Raw genomic sequence first — 22253 nt, forward strand, 5'->3', positions numbered from 1 at the left:
TAGAAACCAACTTCTGAAACCCCACCTCCCTCCCTACCAAAGAAAACCACAAGAATTCAACTTGAGCTCCACAGCTCTGAATGTGAACAGCTATCACATGCTGTCACCTCTCCTTGTTTTCATTACTTCTCTCTGGTCATTAGGTCAACCAATTGGGGGACCAATGGATTACCATCGTTCTGGAGACAGATGGTTTAGATGGTAAAGGTAGACTGGTAAAGCCCAGTACCCTCAGTCAGAGGCGAAGTAGAACCACACTTTTCGACCTCTATTGCTCCTTATGAAGATTCTGGCTGTGTTTGCTGTCTAGGGGGGTCTATAAAGGGCAGATGTAACCACTTCTATGAACTCAGTACGTAGCAAAGCATGTAACACATTGTAAGATAATTTAAGCAATGTTGGTTGAAGCTGTTTATTCTAAGAATCAAAACAGTAACTTGCTAAAAAAGTGAAAACCAAAAGAAGACATTCAGCTATCCAGGTTTTTAGAAACCAAAAAGAATGGGGAAAACAGCCTTAAGTCCAAAAAAAAACAAAGAAAAGAAAGAATTAAAACAAAATTTTAACAAGATAATCAGGCTGTTATAACAGAATCCGGGATCACCAGGAACCCCCAAAAGCACTTGGAATCGGGGAGGTCCTATGTTTAAGCTCCTTATTTCCTTCAGTTTCGTTTTCTTGGAGCAGAGAGTTTTCCTGTGATGAATGAGTATTTTGACTTGGTGACTAATCACAGCTATACTGGAAGACCTGCCTGCATGTTTCCTCCCACAGAATCCTGCAACAGCTTCCTCGATGCCACAAACTGCAAAAGGGGGGCTCCCAAAATTGTTTTATTTGACAACCAACCAGGAAGTTGAGCATGGAAATCTCCACATGACACATCTATAATTATAGTTCCTTCTAAAAAGAAATGGGCCATCTTCTGTTTGTCCTTTAATGTTGAGAAAAGGGCAGAACTTTTCCCCAAAGTCTTTAGTTTGAAAATATTGGTCTTTATACACATCACCACTCATTCTTTCCCTGAGTCCTTCATGATGCTTTAGGGGAGCTTTTAAAACTTAACTTCCTAACAGTAAGTCCTTCTGAAAGGAGAGTTTCCTAAATTCATTGATCCTCTTTTGCCAAGCTCACTGGATCTGGACAAATTAAACATATAGTAAAGATTTCCTATGCCAATTCAGAGTACATTCTCTAAAAATTCAGAAAGCTTTTCTTAAACTCCAAGACAAAGAAATGAGAGAAAGGTAGGAAGGACAGGAGCGAGGAAGGGAGAGAGGAAGGGTTGGTGAGAGAGAGAGAATAAATCATGTAAAACATATATTTCCAAATCTGAAAGGACAAAACAATTCAACTAACATATATTAACCTTTATTCTATAACAGAGACATAAATAATTTTATGAATTCATATGACCTATACAAAAGACAAAATAAGATATTGCACTAAGTTTAGCTTGGGCTATTTGGATTTCGCATTAACTAAACAGATAAATCTATACAATTTAAGGAGTTAAGGCAAAACCAGATGATACTTCAAACACAACAGGAGGTTTGAAAAATAGGTATAATTAAAAACAAGGGCATCCCATCTCCAGTTAATAAAGTGGTCATGTCTAAGGGAAAAAAAAATCCCTTAGGTTCTTAAAAAGTGGTTATTATCAATCACGTTAATTAAAGTGAGAAATAAAGTGTAAGATTTCCCGTGGAGGAGAGCTGTTTTGCGGAGGTTTGAGGATTGAGCACTTAGAATTCGGGTAAGCAACTTATTCCTTGTTAGATTTATGATCTACTCTTCCTATTAGAAAATATAATTTGGAAAATATGACTCTTTCACATATAGAATTAAAATACAACTATGAAGCATTTTTTTTTTAAAGGGAAGTCCTGATGCTGGCCTCATAGAGTAAATTTGCAGACAAGCCATTACCCTATTTGTAGAGAAGACACAAAGCCAGCAGTTACCCTAAGAAAACCAAAAAAACTAATTCCAAAGCAATAAAAACAAGTGAAACCAGTATATCAACACAGCACACAATTCTTTGGCAGTATCACACAAATCGTTGATTGAAGTCAGAACTTTTATACAGTTCTCTAATTCTCAGACCCAGTTGCCGGTCTTTGAAAACTAACTAAATAAAATGCCACATCTGCAACGAATTCAGTAATTCCAGGAAATTAAATTCAGAACAAACCTTGCAGACAGCTTTGAACTGTTACGCTTAAGCATAGATGGGTATCAACTGCTGTGAGTCCCGATCCAAGTACACTGAAACGCACACGCACAAAAATAACCTGTGGAGCTCAGTACTGCTTCAGACAGGCCTAGCATCCTTACAGGGAATCCATATTTACCCATGAGAAACCAAGGAAAGACATCAATCCAATGATGAGGAAATGATCTTCCAGGAAGTCAGGGGTGGGCCGCCCCTCACCCGGATGAACATCGCGAAGAAATCAAATTCTATAGGGGGAACACCAGAAAGCCAGAGAACGTGGAATACTGCCAGCCTCCAACCAAGTTACCTTTCTCCAGTTTTAGGTAAACCTTATCCTCTTTATCCAGGTAGAGCAGGACCCCATTCGTGGCAGCCTCACGTGTAACGTCTTTATCCCCGGCGAAGGCAGATATTACTGGTTTTCCATTTAACATCAGGTTAACCTACAAGGGGAAAAAAAAAAAAAACCACTGAAAATCTCTCTCTAAAGTCAAAACGAATGAATAAAACAAAACAGAAACAGACTCACAGTTACAGAGAACAAACTAGGGTTACCAGTGAGGGGAGGGCAGTGGGAGAGGAAGATAGGGGTAGGGAATTAAGAAGTAAAAACCACTATGTATCAAATAAATAGGCTACAAGGATATATTGCACAGCACAGGGAAGTACAGACATTATTTTATAATAGCTTTAAATGGAATATAATCTATAAAAATCTTGACTCACTATGTTGTACACCTGAAACTAATATTGTAGATGAAAGAGAAGAAAAGAGAGAGAAAGAAAGAAAGAAAGAAAGAAAGAAAGAAAGAAAGAAAGAAAGAAAGAAAAGAAAGGAAGGAGAAAAGAAAGAAGGAAAGAGAGAAAGAAAAAAAAGAAAGGAAGTCAAAGCATCTATGAGGGGCAGGGGGTAAAAAATAATGTCTAAAATGACCAACCTGGTAAAATAACTGATGTTCAGTAAATATACCCCTTACCTTTCAAATTAGCAGATAGTGGTGGCTAGGCTTAGTATGGTCTTACCAAGCTGATCTTTCTTAATTAAAAAAAAATTTTTTTAATTTCTCCCATAGAAATTTCCTTAAATGCTCACAAAAGAATACCATCCATGGAGAGCAACCTAGCCATGTGAAAACTGGCTTCTCTTCAGCACATAACTTAAGCCTACTATTGAATACTTTATTTACCTCTCGTATTCAGTAGCAAGTTTTTGGCAATGACGCGAGCCTGTGGCTTCCCAGTACATTAGCAAAAAGAGCCCCAGTGCCCTTTGCTCTGAGAAACCCAGGTACCGCAAGGTTCTACTAACATCCTTGCAGGTTTACTGTACCGCTGAGACATGCAGAGTGCTAAAAATCAGTTGAAATTATGGAATATGTGTGTTGTGATTTCTTCATTTTCCCTGATAAGAAATGTGTATTAAAAATAATAATCACCACTACCACTGAAGATTTTAATGATGGATAATTAACAAAGAATAAAATCAAATTTATTCCCTTCTCTCCTTACTACAATTTTGATTATACTGTGTTAAACATTACAAAAATTTCTAAATGTTGGGGCTTGGGAAAAGCTTTTCCATGGAAGGAAATTTGTTTACTAGATATTCATTCCTTTTATTTTAAAAATAATATTGAATAAATTAAATCTGAGACCTATCAATTTATCCATGCACTAGGACATGTAAAAGTAGTAGATGAGTGTGTAATCTATCATTCACATGGACACAGTATACAATACAAACATTGAACATATGATAAAAAGTTATCCTAGAATTCCATAGACATGTATTGGTGTTACTGGGTGCTGGCATGTTAGATACTATAGGAACTAGCTTCATCATTGTCCGTGAGTGTAAATTCAAGCCCGTTCCTTAGAAAGCACAACACAAAATATATTAACTGTGAAACTGCAATTGGTAAGAATTCACCAACATCAGAGTAACTGAGGATAAACTACTTAGAGGATAAGCACAGCACATTGTTTCTTTAAAAGTATATTGAATAACTGTTCCTTCATAGATTTATTCTCAGTCGTTAACTGTAGCTCATAATTTTAACAATGACAGCAAATTTGTTTTATCTATTTAGTAGTTACTTGTAAAGCTCTGATAATCTTACTAGTTTTTTTCTTACAAATTCAGGTAATTTTTGCACATGCATTAAAAGCAATCAAGATCTTATAAAGAGATTTGTGTCACTGAATTTTTACTAAGCAATATATATATATATATTTTTTTTTTTTTCGCGGTACGCGGGCCTCTCACTGTTGTGGCCTCTCCCGTTGCGGAGCACAGGCTCCCAACACGCAGGCTCAGCGGCCATGGCTCACGGGCCCAGCTGCTCCGCGGCATGTGGGATCTTCCCGGACTGGGGCACGAATCCATGTCCCCTGCATCGGCAGGTGGACTCTCAACCACTGCACCACCAGGGAAGCCCACTAAGCAATATTTTTTAAGTGACGTTGTTATTAAGGTAGTAAGTTCAATTGCTTATTCTTCTATATGCTTCTTGTCACATGCCTTAATAGATGTTATTGGAAATTAAGTGTTTTAAAAATAAACTACTATAAAGATGGTTGTTTATTTTTACAATGAAACACATCTTTGGATAAATACTTAAATACATAACCCACTGCTGATAAACACTGTCGCCTGAGAGTACGGAGGGAACAGGTCGAAAGACATACCTGGATTGTTTGGCTCTGGTAGACTTTAATTACGTGAAAACTGAAACTGTAAATTCCTTTCCTTGGTGCTACAAAGACAGACTCCAGGGTGAAAAAATTACCCACATTTACTAGGATCTACAAATAAAAAGAATAAACAGCAGTCAATTATTACAATATTCTCTTCTGTAAGTAAAATAAGTTTTCCTCCTTCCTTTTTCTTTTCCTTTCTTTTTTCTTTCTTTCTTAAGAAAGAAAACTAACTTTTAAAACCATAGAAAATAAAACATTGAGTTCTATCCCTTTTTCTTTAGTGACTTGGAAAACGGATTTGTATATTGGAAGGTTCTTCTGTCTTTTAAATGGTATAAGAAAAAATAAAGTAACAGCTTTGTAGTCATGCCTCAATTCCAGCAAGGCCCAATGGCTCTGGAAACATCTAGAAACACGTGAAGGCTTATAAATATTAGCTTTACCTTGAGAGTCAAATAAAAGGCTTCTGCCACATATTTACGCGCCCACCCTCTACGAGCCTTCACAGTGTCCAGAGGTGACGTGTCCAAGCCAGCCAACTGGCACCCATGGGCTCTCTGCAGTCATTCCCGGACACACCACACAGAGGTCTGGACACTCCCTCCACCGTGTGACATAATCCATGACACTGAACAGTTGGTACACAGAGTGAGCTGAATGCCCAGCCCTCCTCTGAGGCTCCGCCAAACCTCTGCTAAGCCCCACGGCCATTTGTTCCATTCCTATGCCATCCAGGCCTTAATTATAATATTTTGGCAGTGACTCAGCCTTTGCAGGCTGCCAAAGGGTAGAGACGGTGAAACAGGTGGCCTTCTTGTGCTGCTCCCAGTGTTATCCGTCATCCATTCCCTTATCAATCACCTGCTCTTTATTTAAAGTTCAAGGGGCAAAAACGAAGAGTGAAATAAAGCACTGGTTCCCAAGAAAACAACAGTGCACTCTGTATTCCGAAATGTTCGGCCTGATTCTACTGGTTATGAAATTAGCTCTGAATTTCAATAAGTGACCTCATAAGCTAAATGTCACATAGGTATGACCCTTCCTATGAAAAAGAGCAGGAGAATGTATGTGTGTGTGTGTACTGCAGGAGCGGAGGGCAGGAGATAACTAGGGTTTCTTCCATCTCTCTCCAAGAAATAAATCTATAAGTGGCATTCAAAAAAATCAGATGTCCTTCTAAAGATGCATTTCCCCTATATCAATGGCAATCTGCTACTATCTCTTTTAAACGCTACATTCATGCTAATATTAAGCCCCTTGCATAATTCCCTAAAGACATACTATTGCCTGTGAGTAATGCACCAGAATTATAGTGATGGTCAGGTAGATGTACCAGGCTCAACCCCCAAATTAAAATGTATGTTGGTGTAGCATTTTATTCTGAGATTACACCTTTTTCCAAGTAAGCATCAGATTTCTTTCTCTGACCCAATGATCAATGGTCTTTCAACAACAAATCACAAGCTATGCAATAATTCCTAACAGAGATTTTACAAAGATTTGTTTAAGCACATTTAACATAATTTGAGGCACTTAGCAGGGACTTCCTGCATCAGATACAAGTAGCATAATTCATTAGCAATAATGGCACCGGCTGATTAGTGTTGACTACACATAAGGCTGGATGTTGACTCTACATTGTAATTAGAGCATCCAAGCACATCGAGATCTATAACTAAATGTGTCTTGTTGTCTCTAAGATGCATGGGCACCCGGAACAGAAGAACAAACCCTTCTCCTCTTCTAACTGACAGAAAGGTCACTGAAAAGAATGCACTGTACAGAGGATAGTGCAATGTCCACAGTATTTAATTAATGCATTGACACACAAACCAGGGGTCGTGCTGACTTCATTTACATCAAGACGGAAAATACTGCACCAAAACCCCAAAGGGGCTGCTTAATTCTTTTAAGATGATGGCTATTCAATAGGAAGCCCCAGAGAGGCATTCTCTGTCTTTGGCCAGCTGGAGAGTGTATTACTTAGGAACAATTAAGTAAGGAATAGAAATGTCACCGCATCCCTTCCCTGGCACGTCCTGCAGCACCACTTAACCTGTGCTCTTGCCCATGCGGCACACAACTGTGAACTACACATACGACTTTGGAATTTAAAAGACTCTGGGTGCTGTTGACGTTGAGATGATACCCCTGGAGTCTGATTTCAGTTTTAAGACTCCTTGCTAAGCTGATACCCTGGGGTTTCTCATCAGCCAAACCCCAGAGCTCCAGGTTGCTAAAAAAAACAAGCCACAGCTTTCATCAGTTCCCCCCCCACCCCCTTATCCTCAGCCCCCAAGGCCGTCTTTCCCCACTAATTTGCATGTCTCTGGAAGGACCGGAGCAGGGGAAGGGAGAACGGCTCCCCAGCGCTTCCCTATGGGAGCTCAGTGCAGCTGCCCGATTCCTTTTCCTCTCCTTCTCTCAACTTTTCTCCAAGTAGCCGAGAAGGGCTTTCCGCTGCAGCGGTAGCTGCAATGTATATGGGGATGCAATGTATATGGGGATCCCGGCGGCGGAAAGGTGGGCGAGATGAGACCGGGGCCACAGCTTCCTACACTCCCCAGCCACCCACGAGATCTCTGCAGAGATCTCTTTGGGGAGCCCCCAGAGCTCTCTTTGGGGAGACGCTTCTCCACCTGGGAGAAACAAATCATTTATACAGCATCAGAGAGAGTACTGTGCCCGAGAATGGCCTCGGCAGCACCCGCAGAGGAGTCTGAGCCAGGGGGCCAAGCCCTGGCCAAGAGATTTCGAGGTCCAGGGACCAGGATCCTGCCAGGTCCTATGGACCTGTTGCTGTTAAACTTGTGCTGAGCTCTCGACGCCTGGCTCTACACCCCCGGCCTCTTTCCCACCACCCCAGCAGCTCTTCCGGAGGCCAAGAGGGAATGGGGGGCGGGGTGGTGGCGGGAGAGATATCAGAAGTTTCAGACCAAAACCTTTGCGGAGGCGAGTGCCGAAACGATCGCCCAAATCGCAATCAGAGCAGCTCAACCCGGGTCTGAGCTGCCTGGACATCGCTCCTCCCGCCACCCGACTCCTGACACCCCGCATCCCTCGGGGTCTGACCTGATCGAAGTAAATGATGCGCGTCTTGTTGCTCATCTCTGACGGCTCGTGGTTGGTGCTCCGCACCGCCGAGAAGGCGACCTTGGAGTTAGCCGCCCGGACCGAGATCCCCAGAGGGGAGGAAGAGGAGCCCTTGGAGTCCGTGGCCGGGTTCGAGTCGCACACCACGAGGCACTTGCCTTCCAGCACGATGGGCTCCGTGTCGTTCTGCGCCCAGACGGGCAGCCCGGGCAGAGTGAGGGCCAGCAGCACAGCCGGCACCACGGACAGCGCCCGGCCCCCAGCGCCCATAGTGAGCCTCGTGGGCAGCCGGCTGGCGCTTCTGCTCACCCGCGTCGCCTCCTACCCCGGGACCCCGGAGCTCGGGAAGATGCCCGTGGCTAGATCGACAGCGCTGCGGGAACGGCGGCGGCGGCGCGCACACTTCCAATCCTGTGGTTTGAAGTCAAAGTCTCCCCTCGCGCTCTCTCGCTGGTTCTGCTACCTTTGTCCTTTAAGGAGCTCATGCAGAACCCCCTATACCCCACCCTCCTCCGCCCAAGAATCAGCCCTGCCTGGGGCCCCTGCACCCACCCTTGTTCCTAGACATCTAAAAGTCACCAAACCCTCACATTCACACCTCAAAGAGGAAAATGATAAATTCCCCAAACCCAGTCACCCCCGGGTGAACCACGAAGCAGGAAAAACGAAGGAGACTCAGAGAAGCCACGGGGACGGTGGATGCCGAGTGGTGCCCGCGTCGGTCCAGTACGTGTCTGGCTCGCGGCAGGGACGAATTACAGAAGCAGAAGGTGTTTCCCGAACTGGGAAGAACGCGAGGCTGTGTTCATGGCCAGGTCTCTAGCGACTCTCAATTTCGCTTAGCCAGAAATTCCCCAAAGCTTGGTGTCTCTCGGAAGTCGGCAGCTACGCATTGGCTAGCCGGATCCCCAGCACGGAAAGCACGAATTCGCGGGATCAGTTCTCAGATGCGGGGCGGCTCGGCCGGTGGGGTCCTCTCCTGCCTCGGCCGCACGCCCGGAGTCCCTGCGCACAACTTTCTCTGTCCTCGCGCAGCCGGGAGAGCGCGAGGCGGGCACACGCGCGCTATTTATAGGAGCGCACGTCCGGCTGGGGTTGGCTTCTAGCTCAACCCGCCGGCTCCAGGGAAAGGGGAAGAAGGAGTCCGGTGACCCCCGCTGAGCAGCTCCTGCCTGGCGCTTAACGCACCCCGGGGCAAGCGGGGCGCACAGCACTGCTGGCTGCCAAGGTCTGCGGCCACCCAGCCCCGGGGAGCGCGCAGCAGGGATACTGTACGCAGGGAGAGGCGCCCACCGCCCTGCGCCTGGGCCAGCTCCGCGCCTGCTCGCTCCCTCCTCGGTCTGGGCAGGCGGAGGGGGCTGAGGCTCCCCTCGCCCCTCCCGAGCACCGGACTCCGCCGCCGAGCGCCCTCCGAGCGGAGCGCGGCGCTGCCAGCCCCGGCTGCGAAGCTGGATGGGCGGCAGCGGCCTCGCGCGGCGCGCTGCTTGGCACCTGGGGACCCACGCCGCCGTCCCGACCGCGCCTTGCCCAGAGACTGCCTCCCCAAGCCCTGGGGCCTGGCGAGCTCCGGGAAGCCTTGGGACGGACCAAAGCCGCTGGGGGGCCGCTGGGAGAAGGTGCCTCAGGCCTTCCGCTCCGCTCCGGGAAGAGGAGCCTCAAAAGCTTCAGGGTGCGCCTTCCCACCCACACCGCGAATCCACCCAGGCAAAGCCAGAAAAAGAGAGAGGAAGTTAACGCAGCAAAAATCAGCCCTCCGGAACCTTCCCCCTAAAAAATGCCAACCCCCTCCTGAGAATACCGCACCTTTCTCCCTCTTGATGTACCCCGCCCCCCCCCGTGCCACCCCATTGCCACCTTGGCCTCTGATTGGCAAGGTTTATCTTCCTCTTCCGCAGCCATCACTGGGAGGGAAAGGCTTGTCTCTCTGATGGGCTGCATGAACTTGGCCAAGTCACTTACCCTTTCTGAGAGGGAGGGACTCCACTAATTAAGGTCCCATTAGCCCACTGGTTCTATGATGCTTTGGAGTCATGTCACTCCCTTCCCAAATTCCTTTTAGTGTCCCAGCTGCCAGAGGACAGGCCCCACATCTTTAATCAAAACAGCATCCCCATCAGCCATTCGGAGCTCCTAGAAATGTACTGACTAATTATTCACTGAAGGGGTGTTCACTGAGCATTGTCTCCCGATAGATGGCTTTCTAGTCCTTCCTGAAAGAAGAACAGCCTCCTTAGCATGGATTCAAGTCCCTCCACAACAGAAGCCAGACCAGCATCTCCAGGCTTGTCCCCTCATAAGGCCCTTCCAAAGGGCTGGGTGTTGAGCCATAAGCATTGCACTGCAGCTCCAATTGTTAAAATAGTAAATACTCCTACTGGTTGGTATTTCCCTAGCCCTTAGCTCCCTATAATCTTGCAACTAAAGAGTTGGTGCCTGGAGCCAAAGGGGCCTCCAGATTCTCCTCCAATGGGGCCAGTATCAGTTCTGATTTCCAGGTGCTCCTGCTGTGCTATTTGTAACAATGTTGAATGTCACTAATCTAAGCTACAACCAAAAAGAGTGAACTGGTGCCTTCTGAAAACGGCCACCATTTCCCCCACCCCAAGCCTAGGGTAGCTTTTCATCTGAACCCTTGCTGCACTTTGTAACTCTCTCCCGGCTTCTACCACAGTCTGCCTGGACAGCAGCTGAGATTTCTTCTCGTTTGATGCTGCCCTTGGAGGACAGGGGCTGGGTCTAGTTTGGTTCCCGGTTTGCGTAAGTAATTTGCCTTCCTTGTCCAAAACAGCTGTTTAGTAACTAAGACCTGGGCTGTTCAATTTCAGGCTGGAAGGAGTTTGAGAAAAAAGCTCTGTTGACTACAGAATTGTTAAATTGTCAATAAGTTGTCTTCCCTACCAACCCCAATATATTCTCTCTGTGTCCTTTTCTTCTCTAGGCATTTTTCTTCCTGCAAGAACTCAGATTTAAAGAAACTTCTTCCCTCCCTCCTCTTTTCCTCTCCAAAAGTACTCATTTCCTAGCCCCCTAATCCAGCAGAGTGACCATATCAGGGACTCAATAATTGATTTTGAAATGGCTGGCTCTCCAGATAGAATGTCAGTATCAGTCATTCACCTTATAGTATAAACTGGTTTAAATAAATCTCTCTCGGTAAAGTTTACATTCAGGCCTCCTGGGTAACTGGAGATGAAAGTCTTGGCTTCTTACTAAAAGATGTTCCCCTATTCAGGGTGTTCTAAAGATGTGGAACACCACTTTTTCTTTTGACTCCTACCCAGAGAACTTATCTGATATGGTAAAGCACAGGGTCCTGTCTCCCTTTCCCACCATGGGTGATTGAACAAGGAGAGCCCCTGTATTCTAGGGCTGTCAATCCATTTGATGCCAGAGATCCGTGACTTATATGTCCTGACTCAGCCAGATAAGGTGGGGCTGCTAGATTTTCTCTCTCTAGGATCTGAATGGGACACTGATATGGCTTCCAGTAAGCACTGGGTCCTGCAGAGGAGAGGTCTATAGTCTCCTGAACTGGCCGTCTAAGGGCCATGTGCAAGTTTAAGCAGAGGAGCATGCCGGAAGAACAAGGAGGACTGACCACACTTGTAGGCTGGGGCCGATTCTCTGCACTTCTGAGAAATGGAAGGGGTGAGGGAGTGAATAGTATATCTCCAGCTTGTTAACTCCTACTCACAAGACATCCAGCAACCCTGAGTTTCTTGAGAGCCTCCTGCATCCTTGTAATAAAACTGATTTCACTTGAGCTAGTTTTAGGAACCGACTACTGTTCCTTGCCATCCAGAATCCTCGTTAGAACAATGTCCCAGAAATCATACCACATAAGCCCATGCATCTCCTGCCAAAAGACATTAACAAATCCAGTGCCCTGCCTGTGGGAAATGTTTTCCTAACATTTTGGGAACGGAAGCATCACCTGCTCCCCAGCCCTACTCCAGCCCAGCATCCCCAGGAGAAAAGAAACAGGATCAAGTCCAAGTTTCATACCAGCCACAACACAGATCTCTCTCCCTCCCTCCCTTCCTTCCTTCCTCCTCCCTCCCTCTCTCTCTCTGTCTCTCCTTCTTTCCTTCTTCCTTTCTCTCTCTTTCTTTCTTTCTTTTTGAAGATGTACTATTTTAAAAACCTAGTTGTGATTGTGACCCAAATGTTTCACTTTCCTGAGATTCCCAGATTGCATTTGATGCTAGGAGTTTTGTTGCTAGACCTTTAGCAATTTCATTTCTCTGTGCTTGTGCTCAACATAAAGTAAGTTAGTAGAAGTAAATTAAAATCTGAACTGGTCTTGCATAGGAAAGCAATACTCCTGTGGTCAGTAACATTCCATTGTATTTACATACCTCGTCTTTACCCATTCATCCATCCATTCACGGACGTTTAGGCTGCTTCCATGTCTTGGCTATTGTGAACAGTAGCCCTATGAACTTTGGGGTGCATGTATCTTTTCGAATTAGAGTTTTCATCTTTTCCAGATATATGTCCAGAAGTGAGATTGCTGGATCGTATGGTAACTTTATTTTTAGTTTTTTAAGGAACCTCCATACTGCTTTCCATAGTGCATGCACCAATTTACATTCCCACCAACAGTGTAGGAGGGTTCCCTTTTCTCCATATCCTCGCCAGCATTTATTATTTGTAGACTTTTTGACGATGGCCTTTCTGACTAGTGTGCAGTGATACCTCATTGGAGTTTTGATTTGCTTTTCTCTAATAATTAGCGATGTTGAGCATCTATTCATGTGCCTATTGCCCATCTGCTTGTCTTCTTTGTAGAAGTATCTATTTAGGTCTTCTGCCCATCTTTTGATTAAGTTGTTTGTTATTTTTGATAGGGGGAGTGAAATGTTTCATCCATGCTTAGGTCCAAGAAAGGGAGGCCAATGAGGCAATGGGGATTTACTGGAAGGACCATATCTCACAGAGTCCAAGGGCAAAACTAACCTTTGGGAATGTAATGAAGCCTTGTGGATAACTCAAAATGTTGCCTTTCCTCTATCTATCTATCTCCATCTCTCTATCTTTCTCTCTCTTTGGCATATCTGCATTATTGTTTTGCTCACTGCAATCTAGCCTTCTCTGAAGCCTACGTGATAGACGGTGGCAACTGACACTCCCAAATTTTACACATAACAGATCCATCCACCCAGAGGATGCCCCCAAATCCCAGGGAAGAGACTCACTGCCCCATCTGGGATCACATGTCCGCCCCTTGCAGTGCACCCACAGTGATTCCCACAACTGGGTATGTGGAAAATTGGAGCAGGGTCCAGAGGAGAGTACAATTCCTAAAAAATGCTACAAGTAACGTGTGGTGAAGTGAAAAGGAACAAGATACAGATTCATCTGTAATGTGTGATTCCGTGTTAACAGACTGTAACTGTATAGAGATATGGATATGTTTGAAAAAGCAAAGGAAAACTATGAAAAGCTAGACAGCAAATTGTTAAGAGCAGAGAAACAGAATAAAAGGAAAAGAAACTGTTAATTTTACTTCAGCTGTTTATGATTTGGATGGCCACAGTAATCATGTATTACCTTGTGATTCACATTTAATACAGTTTTTTAAAGGAAGAGGGTGCTGGGAAGACCATCCAATAGAAATCTACTACATTGACTTTTTTTCATAATTTAAACTTAAAGTTTGGAGAGAAAAGGAACTAACATTCCTTCTCATAAGCAGCACTGGTTGAAGAGCAATTTCCTTTCTTTTGTTATATTGATACAACTCTAAAAAATCACTCACTCAACGTCTAGGAAGATGCCCAGACATATAAAGCCTCCCAGTCTACATTTAAGAAAAAAAATTACATTGCAACTGGTTAAGCTCATGAGTCATATCAAAATAGCTGATTACATTTTAGATTCAACTCAGCATGGTATGTGCCTGGCCACGTTAGTTTCAGTTGCACACATAAGGAGGATCTGAATGTAGAGTCCAAACCAATAGCTTCTACTCTTAAGAATCTGCTGGGAGGGCTTCCCTGGTGGCGCAGTGGTTGAGAATCCACCTGCCGATGCAGGGGACATGGGTTCGAGCCCTGGTCCGGGAAGATCCCACATGCCTCGGAGCAACTAACCTGTGAGCCACCACAACTACTGAAGCCCGTACGCCTAGAGCCCGTGCTCCGCAACACGAGAAGCCACCGCAATGAGAGGCCCGTGCACCGCAATGAAGAGTAGCCCCCGCTCGCCGCCAACTAGAGAAAGCCCACGCGCAGCAACGAAGACCCAACACAGCCAAAAATAAAATAATTAAATAAAATAATTTTTTAAAAAAATCTGCTGGGAGGCTTATTATCAATGCAGATTCTCTGGCCCTCATCTGAGAGGACGGCTCTGCCCACGAACTGGGAATCTGTTTCTTAACTAGCACCTGGGTGAATCTGAAGCAGACGGTGCTTTGACTTTGTAGATGCCACTGGTGGGGTGCATCCCCCAAGGGTCCATCTGCAGTCAGGTTCATTATCCCTTTGGCTGAAAATAGGGCATTTAGAATCAGCTTCACCTCCTACTAGCTTTACGACCATGGGAGAAGTTACAGACCTTCCTTCAGTGGGAAAATTGCAATCATAAAAATAATACTCAGCCCAGAGTCTTGGTGGGGATTGAACAGGGAAACGTGAACAGGGAAACGTAAACAGGGTGCTTAGCACAGTATCAGGCACCCAGGAGGCGATTAATTAAAGGTAGCGACTATTATCATTAATTTTGGGAATCTATCCGCGACTAAAGGCGAGAGGGCACCACAGCACCCTGGACCAAGGCCCATCAATTGTTTGCGAGCACCAGCCACTTAACCTCACAGACGTCATAATGGGGGAGAAAGCAGCTTCCCCCAGTGTGGGAGAGACCGAAGGTCCAGAAACCCAGTGCAGAGACAATAAGCAAGGCCAAGTCTGCGGGCAAGCCATCGCCGTCAGGTGAGTACCTGAGTTCTAGAGTGATGAGGCTGAAGTGAGTTAATCTGCGATAATTCTGCCTGGTTAAAGGCTCTTACGTGAAGCTAGGGCACCAGGCAGGTTTGTGAGCTTCCTGCGAGAATGGACAAAGAGGCTGGTTTTCATTTTATTTCTTTCTTCCCCATTCCCTTAATCACTGGATCTCATCACTGAGGATCTGAAAGACACATTTAGCAGAAATCAATTCTCCCAACTGAAGAGTAACAGAAAGTGAAGAACGGGTGGCCAGAAACAGTCACTACAGCAACAGAGCAACCAGAAAGCCCTGTGGGGATGGGGGGAAGACACCTGAGCCAGACAGAGGTCTCTTGAGGAGCCGGTAGTCCAACTATTTATGTGGCAGTTGGCGGGTCCCAGACACTTTTAATTTCCCTGAGTTTAACCGTGCATTTGCGGGAGAGAGAGAGAAACAGCTTTAATCCACAAGGTAACCCTTCTCTCCATCACCCTCCACGGCACCTGCCCGGAGTGAGTGTGGGATGGGAGGCGTGAATCAGCTGAGGCAGCTGAGAGTCTCGGCTCCCACTGTCTCTCTCAGATGAGCATATTGCGTGGCTGAGTGCGAGCCTAGTGTTTAAAGAGAAGTATTTTCCTACAACATGGCCACTAAAAGCAAGCCAACCACTTCATCTGGCTCTCAGCTGAAGAACAGGCAATCTGTTTTGACTCTAAAGGAAAAGCTACCTATGGTGGCTCCCTGACAGCTGCTGTGTCAGCCACCACGGTGAGAATTCCAAGAGGATTTTCAAGGGTATGTTTGACCCTAAGCAATGTTTCCCTTGTGCACTAACTTTAGAATCTAACCCTGGAATACAATGCAACTCCATTGGTTTTTTCCTTTGTTTAGGGAAAAACCTCAATTGCTGGTAAATTCTCCCATTTAATTGCCACCGCTCCTCTGAGAGATGGATCTTATTACCCCCATTTCACAGATGAGGAAAGAGAGGGCCTGAGAAGCTGCTGCCAAAGGGATGGATTTGATTGCAGGACACCTGTCTTCTCGTCCAAAGGTCTTTCCCCCCTAAGACCACACAAGAAGGTTGAAACAAAAACGTGAACGGCTTCTGGTATGCTCAGAACTATTTTTTGTCAGTTGAACCAAATTCAGAAGAGAAACTGACAGTATTCCTAGAATTATTAATATCAGTAGAGAGCAAGCAGGAGTGAAACTTATGGCATAAGAAGACAGATTTCAAATCACAGAATTTTTTATAAAAGCTATTGACCACAAACTCAAGGTGGAGTAATATATGTGGTATATATATACACACATATATACATATGTGTATATATATTAAAATATATAATAAACTAAATAATATATATGGTTTATATATATGCAATTAGATAAGTGGTTAGATCATCTTATGACCTTCTCATAGCTTTATGTGCTTTTCACTTACAGCGCTCACCAGAGTTGCAATTTTACATTCATTGTCTTGTCATGTGACTCAAACTGTCTTCCCTACTGTGCTGTAAGTTCCATGAGGGCAGAAGTGGGCTGCTATTTGCGCATCATAACTGATTCCCCACAACAGTTCCCGGCACACAGTCCAGGAGTGTTAGATGTTTGCTGAAGTTAATGAATAAAGCGGTGTGGCATAGATTCTAACTCTGGCTACCTTCTCTGAGTGTACTTCCAACTACAACACTAGACAGTTTCAAAAATTAACTCATGTTTTCTCTAAGACGCTCATGCACTCTTCGTGCTGTGTAATAAGCCATCCTTCTGTACCTGGGAATTTGATATGTTTCTGGGGAAAGTGTTGTTACGTAGCTCTTCTGTTCCCCGGACACCCAACAGCTGTGCCTTGTTTTCTGTTCCTCATGCTGGGTTGTATCTTCACTTTTGGCCATGCTACCAGCTCGGCCACTTTCTTATCCACCACTGGGGTTACGATGATGCCTCTTCTTTGCTAGGTTGTGGGCTCAGTGAAGCAAAATCTGCCCTTTGCCTGCTAATTGGGTACCTGCAGGATTCTAGGAACAAATCCAAAGTGAGAGGCTATGGCTTCTGAATCCGTTGGCTTCCAGCCATTTCGGCTGGCTGTGAGCATCCCGAATGACAAACAATACACCGACTAACTTGACTTTCTTGGCCATCTGTCTGTTGGCTAAATAACTACCTCTTGGATAGACCAACTCATCAATTAGGCAGCTGGTGTTTTGGCGACTGACTGAGCTGAACAACTTCTGGGCCGGGTCCAATATTTCCTGACCACACATAAAAAATGAATTTCACAGGGCTTCGAATGAGCTTTGGAGAGTCTTTATAAAGCAAAAGAGATAAGAACAGCAAAGTGAATGAGGAAATAGATGGGCTGTACTTTAGAGTGCAGCTTTGTAAGGCATGAGTCACTCTGAATTTTCCCCTTGTGGCTGTATCTCATTCTCTCTCCCTCTCGCCTTTCCATGCATCCTCTGCTTTTCTTCTTTTCTAACCCTCTTCCTACATTTTTTGTCTCAAGTTCTTAGTCTTATACTCCCTTCAACCAATATATAATTAGGGCTTAGAGTGGACTAGGTGATGGTAGCAAACTCAAGTGCTTTTGGGGGGCTGGGGGGCGACACTTGCTGTTCTCTTTGGTTACTCAACATCAGAAACCTCTTCCTCTGTCTGAGGACCCTTCCTCCTTATGAAGCAGAGTCCGTCTCCCACCACAGAAGCTGAAAGCACCAAATACTCATGTTCAGCTTCCCTTGCAGCTAGGGTGCAAGCATGTGACCCAAACTCTGCAAATCAGACACACCCACCCCAGACGCTGAATCTGAAGTCTGTGAGAGGGAGCAGGGAGCTGGCAGAACCCCTTCTAGGGAAAGCGGCTGCTGGTGCCGCAGTTCTGGAACAGAGCCAGCATCACGTACCTAGAGCAGGGGATACGGGTGCAGCGTGCCTCAGGGTCTGTGCTCAGGGGCCATGGCTGTCCTGTCTCAGTGGCCTCAGTTCAGTAGCAGAAGTTATGAGCCAGGGTGTCACTCCTGGCTGCATCAGATCCAACCCAGTTCTCCAGTTCTCTAAGATATTCTGTGAACCACTGAATGCACTTTAATAAATTCCTTTTCTACTGAAATCAGCCAGTCAGCTTTGGCTGCTTGCAACTGTGAGTCCAGATGGACACCGGGGCTAATCAGGGACCATAAATGGGTGACATCAGCAGGAGGTAACTCTGAAAAGGTAGATCACCTACACCTCATCTCCAGCAGGCAGCTGCTAGTAAACCTGGTACAATGCCAGATATTTGATTTTTCAGTAGAAAGATAAATTCAGATTTTCTGGTGAAACTCCCACTTTTAGATACTAGCAACTAGTTCAAAAATGTTTGGGGGCTACCCAAACATGACTGTAAGCTACAAATAGCTCCAGAACTGCCAGCCTGCATCCTCTTTACTTTTTAATTTTTGTTGTTTGTGTGTGTGTGTGTGTGGTGTTTTTTTGTTTTTGTATTATGTCTGGTTTTGTTCTGTTTTTACTTTTAAGAAGCATTTCAGGATACCTGTGACAGAGAGGCTTCTTTATAGTAACGTTTTGTGTGTGGTTTTTTTTTTTTTGAAGTGTGGTGCTTTTTTTTTCTTAATTATTATTTTTGGCCACGCCACATGGCTTGCAGGATCTTACTTCCCCGACCAGGGACTGAACCCACGCCCTTGGCAGTGAAAGTGTGGAGTCCTAACCACTGGACCACCAGGGAAGTCCCATAATGTTTTTATTTCCCATTTGAACTCTACATTTTACAGGAAATCAGCTAACTCATAGATTTAGACAGAAAATTGTTGGGGACTAGGGTGGTCTGAATGGGAAATAACACATACTAATTCCAAACTACCACAGCTGCCCATACGGCCCTGATCAAACCCACCCAGCCAATCAAAATGTTTGAATCATGCAACATCTCCAGCCTCAGATATTGCCTCTGTCTCGGAGAAGCATCCAATCATCTCCTGATGTTCCTACTCCAACTAGGATGCCTTGCTCTCACCTTGACCACAGGCCTTGCTGTTTATTGTCACAACCTCACAAGACAAAGTCTCAGGATGGCATAGCTCATTGGTAGGACCTACATCTAAGCTGCAAGGGAGGCTGGACAATATGCTCCTGGCATTTTCAGCTACTAAAGTGCAAGGTAATCCTCTCACCAAGACTCAAAAGGATGTAAAATTCCCCAGACACTGAAAGGGGTTTAGGTGCTGGTGGCCAAAATGTACTGCCCATGTTCACTAACTCCCAGCGCCTTGCACTTCTGGGCTCTTCTTCACAGTACCCTCCTTCAGCCAGGGTTCTGGTCTTCATCCTCAAGCCTGATTCCCCTCCTGCCTCCCCATCAGCGTAGAAAGAATCAGATGATATCTACCAATATAGACTGTGATATTTAGAGAATTTAAGTGCAATCAAATACGGCCTTCTGCAAGTACACTTGGTTCAATTTAACCTTTCACTGAAGCGTCTACACTTTGTCATCTTACTACAATTGTACTCACCAGTGTTTGCCAAAGCAGGATCTTTATCAGGATAACCAAGAAAGCATTAAAAATGTTATCAATACAGAGGGCAAGCCCAGACCCATTGAATTAAATACTGTAAGGATGGGGTCCTGGGAATCTGTATTTTAAGGCTTCCTCAGTGGTTTAATGTTCAGCCTGGTATGGGTATCTTTTGATTTTGAAGGTGGCAGAATTAATCCTCACTCGGATTAAAGTGAGGTTGCCTAGCATGGTGGGCATCTTGTTTTGACATGCAGGCACGTGCCTCTCCACTGGAAAGCTGCTACTCCTCCACTTCAGTGTCACGACCGACAGGGCCAATGCTGATCATAATACCCTTCTTCTCCAGGAGTGGGCCTGGGACCCTGGCCCAGCGAATCATAATGCCCCATGCTCTTGGCCATGCTGGTTGAGCCAGAGATGAGCATGTCACCCAAGCAGAACCAATCAGAGTTGTTCCATGAGGATTTTATATCTGGAAGCGGAAGAGAAAGGACCCTGCCCTTGCCTTCTGAGTCAGGAACCTGGGTGGTCAGGAATCAAGGCCAGCCGATGGCTGTTTTCTTTAACAGCAGTGTTAGAGAATGATGCCAAAATAAGGAAGCTTAGGCAAGAAGCAGAGATGGAGATGAAAATTTTCTGCAGATGAAATGTCTGCCCACTCATACTTAAGCCTCCCCCTCGCTCATATCAGGACTTGGCCCAAGTGGAGTCCACTGGGAAAGGCAATCTCTTGTGCACAGCCTTTGAACCCTCTCTCGGCCACATGAGGATGGGCCTGGAACACTTCCTTCCCAAGAGATAAGGAGTCCTCCCAGCCTGTGCTGGGCTTATCGTCTTGGGTGGGAATATCGTTTCCTGTTTCAGGCTCATGTGCTCTTTTGTTCTGCTTTAAGGGTGTGGCATATGGCAAAGGACCAACCCCACTGCTACCTCTGTTCCCTGCAGGGAGGGGACAGCGTCCTTCTGCTGCAGGACAACAAGGGTACGTATAAGCCAATGACCCTGCATCCACTGCTGTGGGGGACCCGATGGCTATTACAGAAGCTGATCTTTCTCTGTCCCTCTCTCATGAAGAAACTGTTGCTCCAGCCAGTACCAAGATGCAGCGGGCGGAAGTGCTCAGACTTCTGCTCCTGGTGACAGGCCACAGATGCCACTCACTCGACAGAGCCAATACATCCTTCTTATATTTAAAGTAGATGAGGGTGAACTTCTGCCTCTTCCAACCAAAACCTCCAAAGTAGCACAGTTGTCTTTTGCTTTCAATAGAAAACAGTAAAAGGATATGGGGGCAAATGAATTTTCTACACTTTTTGGTAATCAACATGAAACGAACATTTCCCTGCTAATGTTTTACTATTCTCAGCTCTATGCAGGAAGATGCTTCACTTAAGTTTACAAGAAAAGTATTAACAGAGAAACCAATCTGACTCGGTGCAGTGACAAGAAAGAGCTGTGTGGGTCCAAGACCTTTTGAGGACAACCAAGTGAGGACTTTAGCCCAAATGAGCTGGGAAAAAACCATCCTTAACAAAGACAATTAAAATGATGAGATGGAATCAATAACAAGCCCTGAAAGAACACTTATTTCCCAAATCTTTGACCAAAGGAGAAAATTCTTGCTTCCCAAACCTCCAGTTGTTCTGTGGCCAGCACGGGCAGCAGAGAGAGGAAGGTGAGCCACAGGTGGTGAAGGGAAGGAAGAACTCTGCTTCCAGACGCACATGAGACACAAAGATGTCAACCCAGCCTCCCAAGAGCTTCCTTTACAACAAGCAGATGCCAAAGAAGACAGACTCGTGTGCAATTAGTGATTTTACATGGCTTGCCGAAGCCCCATCAAATAGCCTCTCAAAAACTCAAGTTCTCATTATTCACATTGCTATGGAAACACTCTCACATCAAACAGAAAAAAAAAACCCACAGGAGTTATTCTCAAGTTCTACACAAACTGTTGAATCTGTACTGTGTGAGAACGTGTGCAAGCATGTGTGCAGGTGTGCATTTGTGTGCACGCATGTGCGCACACACACACACCCCACACGTCCTGGAAGAAACCTGCATACGCTCATCCTCTGGACTGCAGATTTACATGAAATAGCCTTTTCCAAAAGGAAATGGTTGAAAATATCTTCATAAAGAGGATGTACAGAAGTCAGCTGCTTTGGTCCAGGGGAAGGGGTTCCTGTTTGATAGATGAAACACGGAGGAGAAAGGTGCCATAAAGCTTTCTTTGCTCTTTCAGGAAGGAACCCCCCCCCCAGTCCCCTTCCTGGGTTTTCAATACTCGCTTCCCTACCTTGAACACCACTCCCTCTCAAGCGCTTGAAGTCCCCTTTTCTTTTTTCTCTTTTCGTCAGAAAGTTCTGAAATTGTACCTTTGTCGGAACTAGACAAGGCATCCGTATTACAGTTCCACAACAGAGTATCTAATTCTATGATGAAAAGTGGGCAGAAATGGAATATTCACCTTTTCTAGAAGTGGGAGTGGGACCCTTCTAAGGGTCCCCTAGAATTTCTTCTAGAAAACAGGCCTCCACCTTTGCTCCATCTTCACCGCCATCACTCTGGTTAAGCTACCAGCATCTCCCACCTCGGTATTGAAAGGCTTTCTGACTGGTGACCCTGAATCCAGGGTGTTCCTCCTCTTCCATTCCCCCCAAATGATACCAGAGAGATTTTAAAAACTGAAGTTTGACCATATCATTCCCCTGATGAAAATGTTTCATTTGCTTCCCATTACCTGTAAGATAAAACCCAATGTCCTCACCTTTGCTGTGATG

At 45.3% G+C, this 22253-nt stretch overlaps 1 protein-coding gene across 1 annotated transcript; it reads right to left on the reverse strand.

Moving 5' to 3' along the window:
- Positions 1 to 2463: 2463 nt before the first annotated feature.
- On the reverse strand, positions 2464 to 8281 carry CBLN4 (cerebellin 4 precursor; the record flags this gene model as incomplete). Its single annotated transcript, XM_082671669.1, has 3 exons — positions 2464 to 2661; positions 4907 to 5023; positions 7991 to 8281. The coding sequence occupies 3 exons, from the start codon at positions 8279 to 8281 to the stop codon at positions 2464 to 2466; spliced, it is 606 nt and encodes a 201-aa protein (XP_082527795.1).
- Between the last annotated feature and the right edge of the window lie 13972 nt (positions 8282 to 22253).

This window comes from Grampus griseus (assembly GCF_964374135.1).
Source record: "Grampus griseus genome assembly, chromosome: 14".
Classification (NCBI taxonomy): Eukaryota; Metazoa; Chordata; class Mammalia; order Artiodactyla; family Delphinidae; genus Grampus; species Grampus griseus.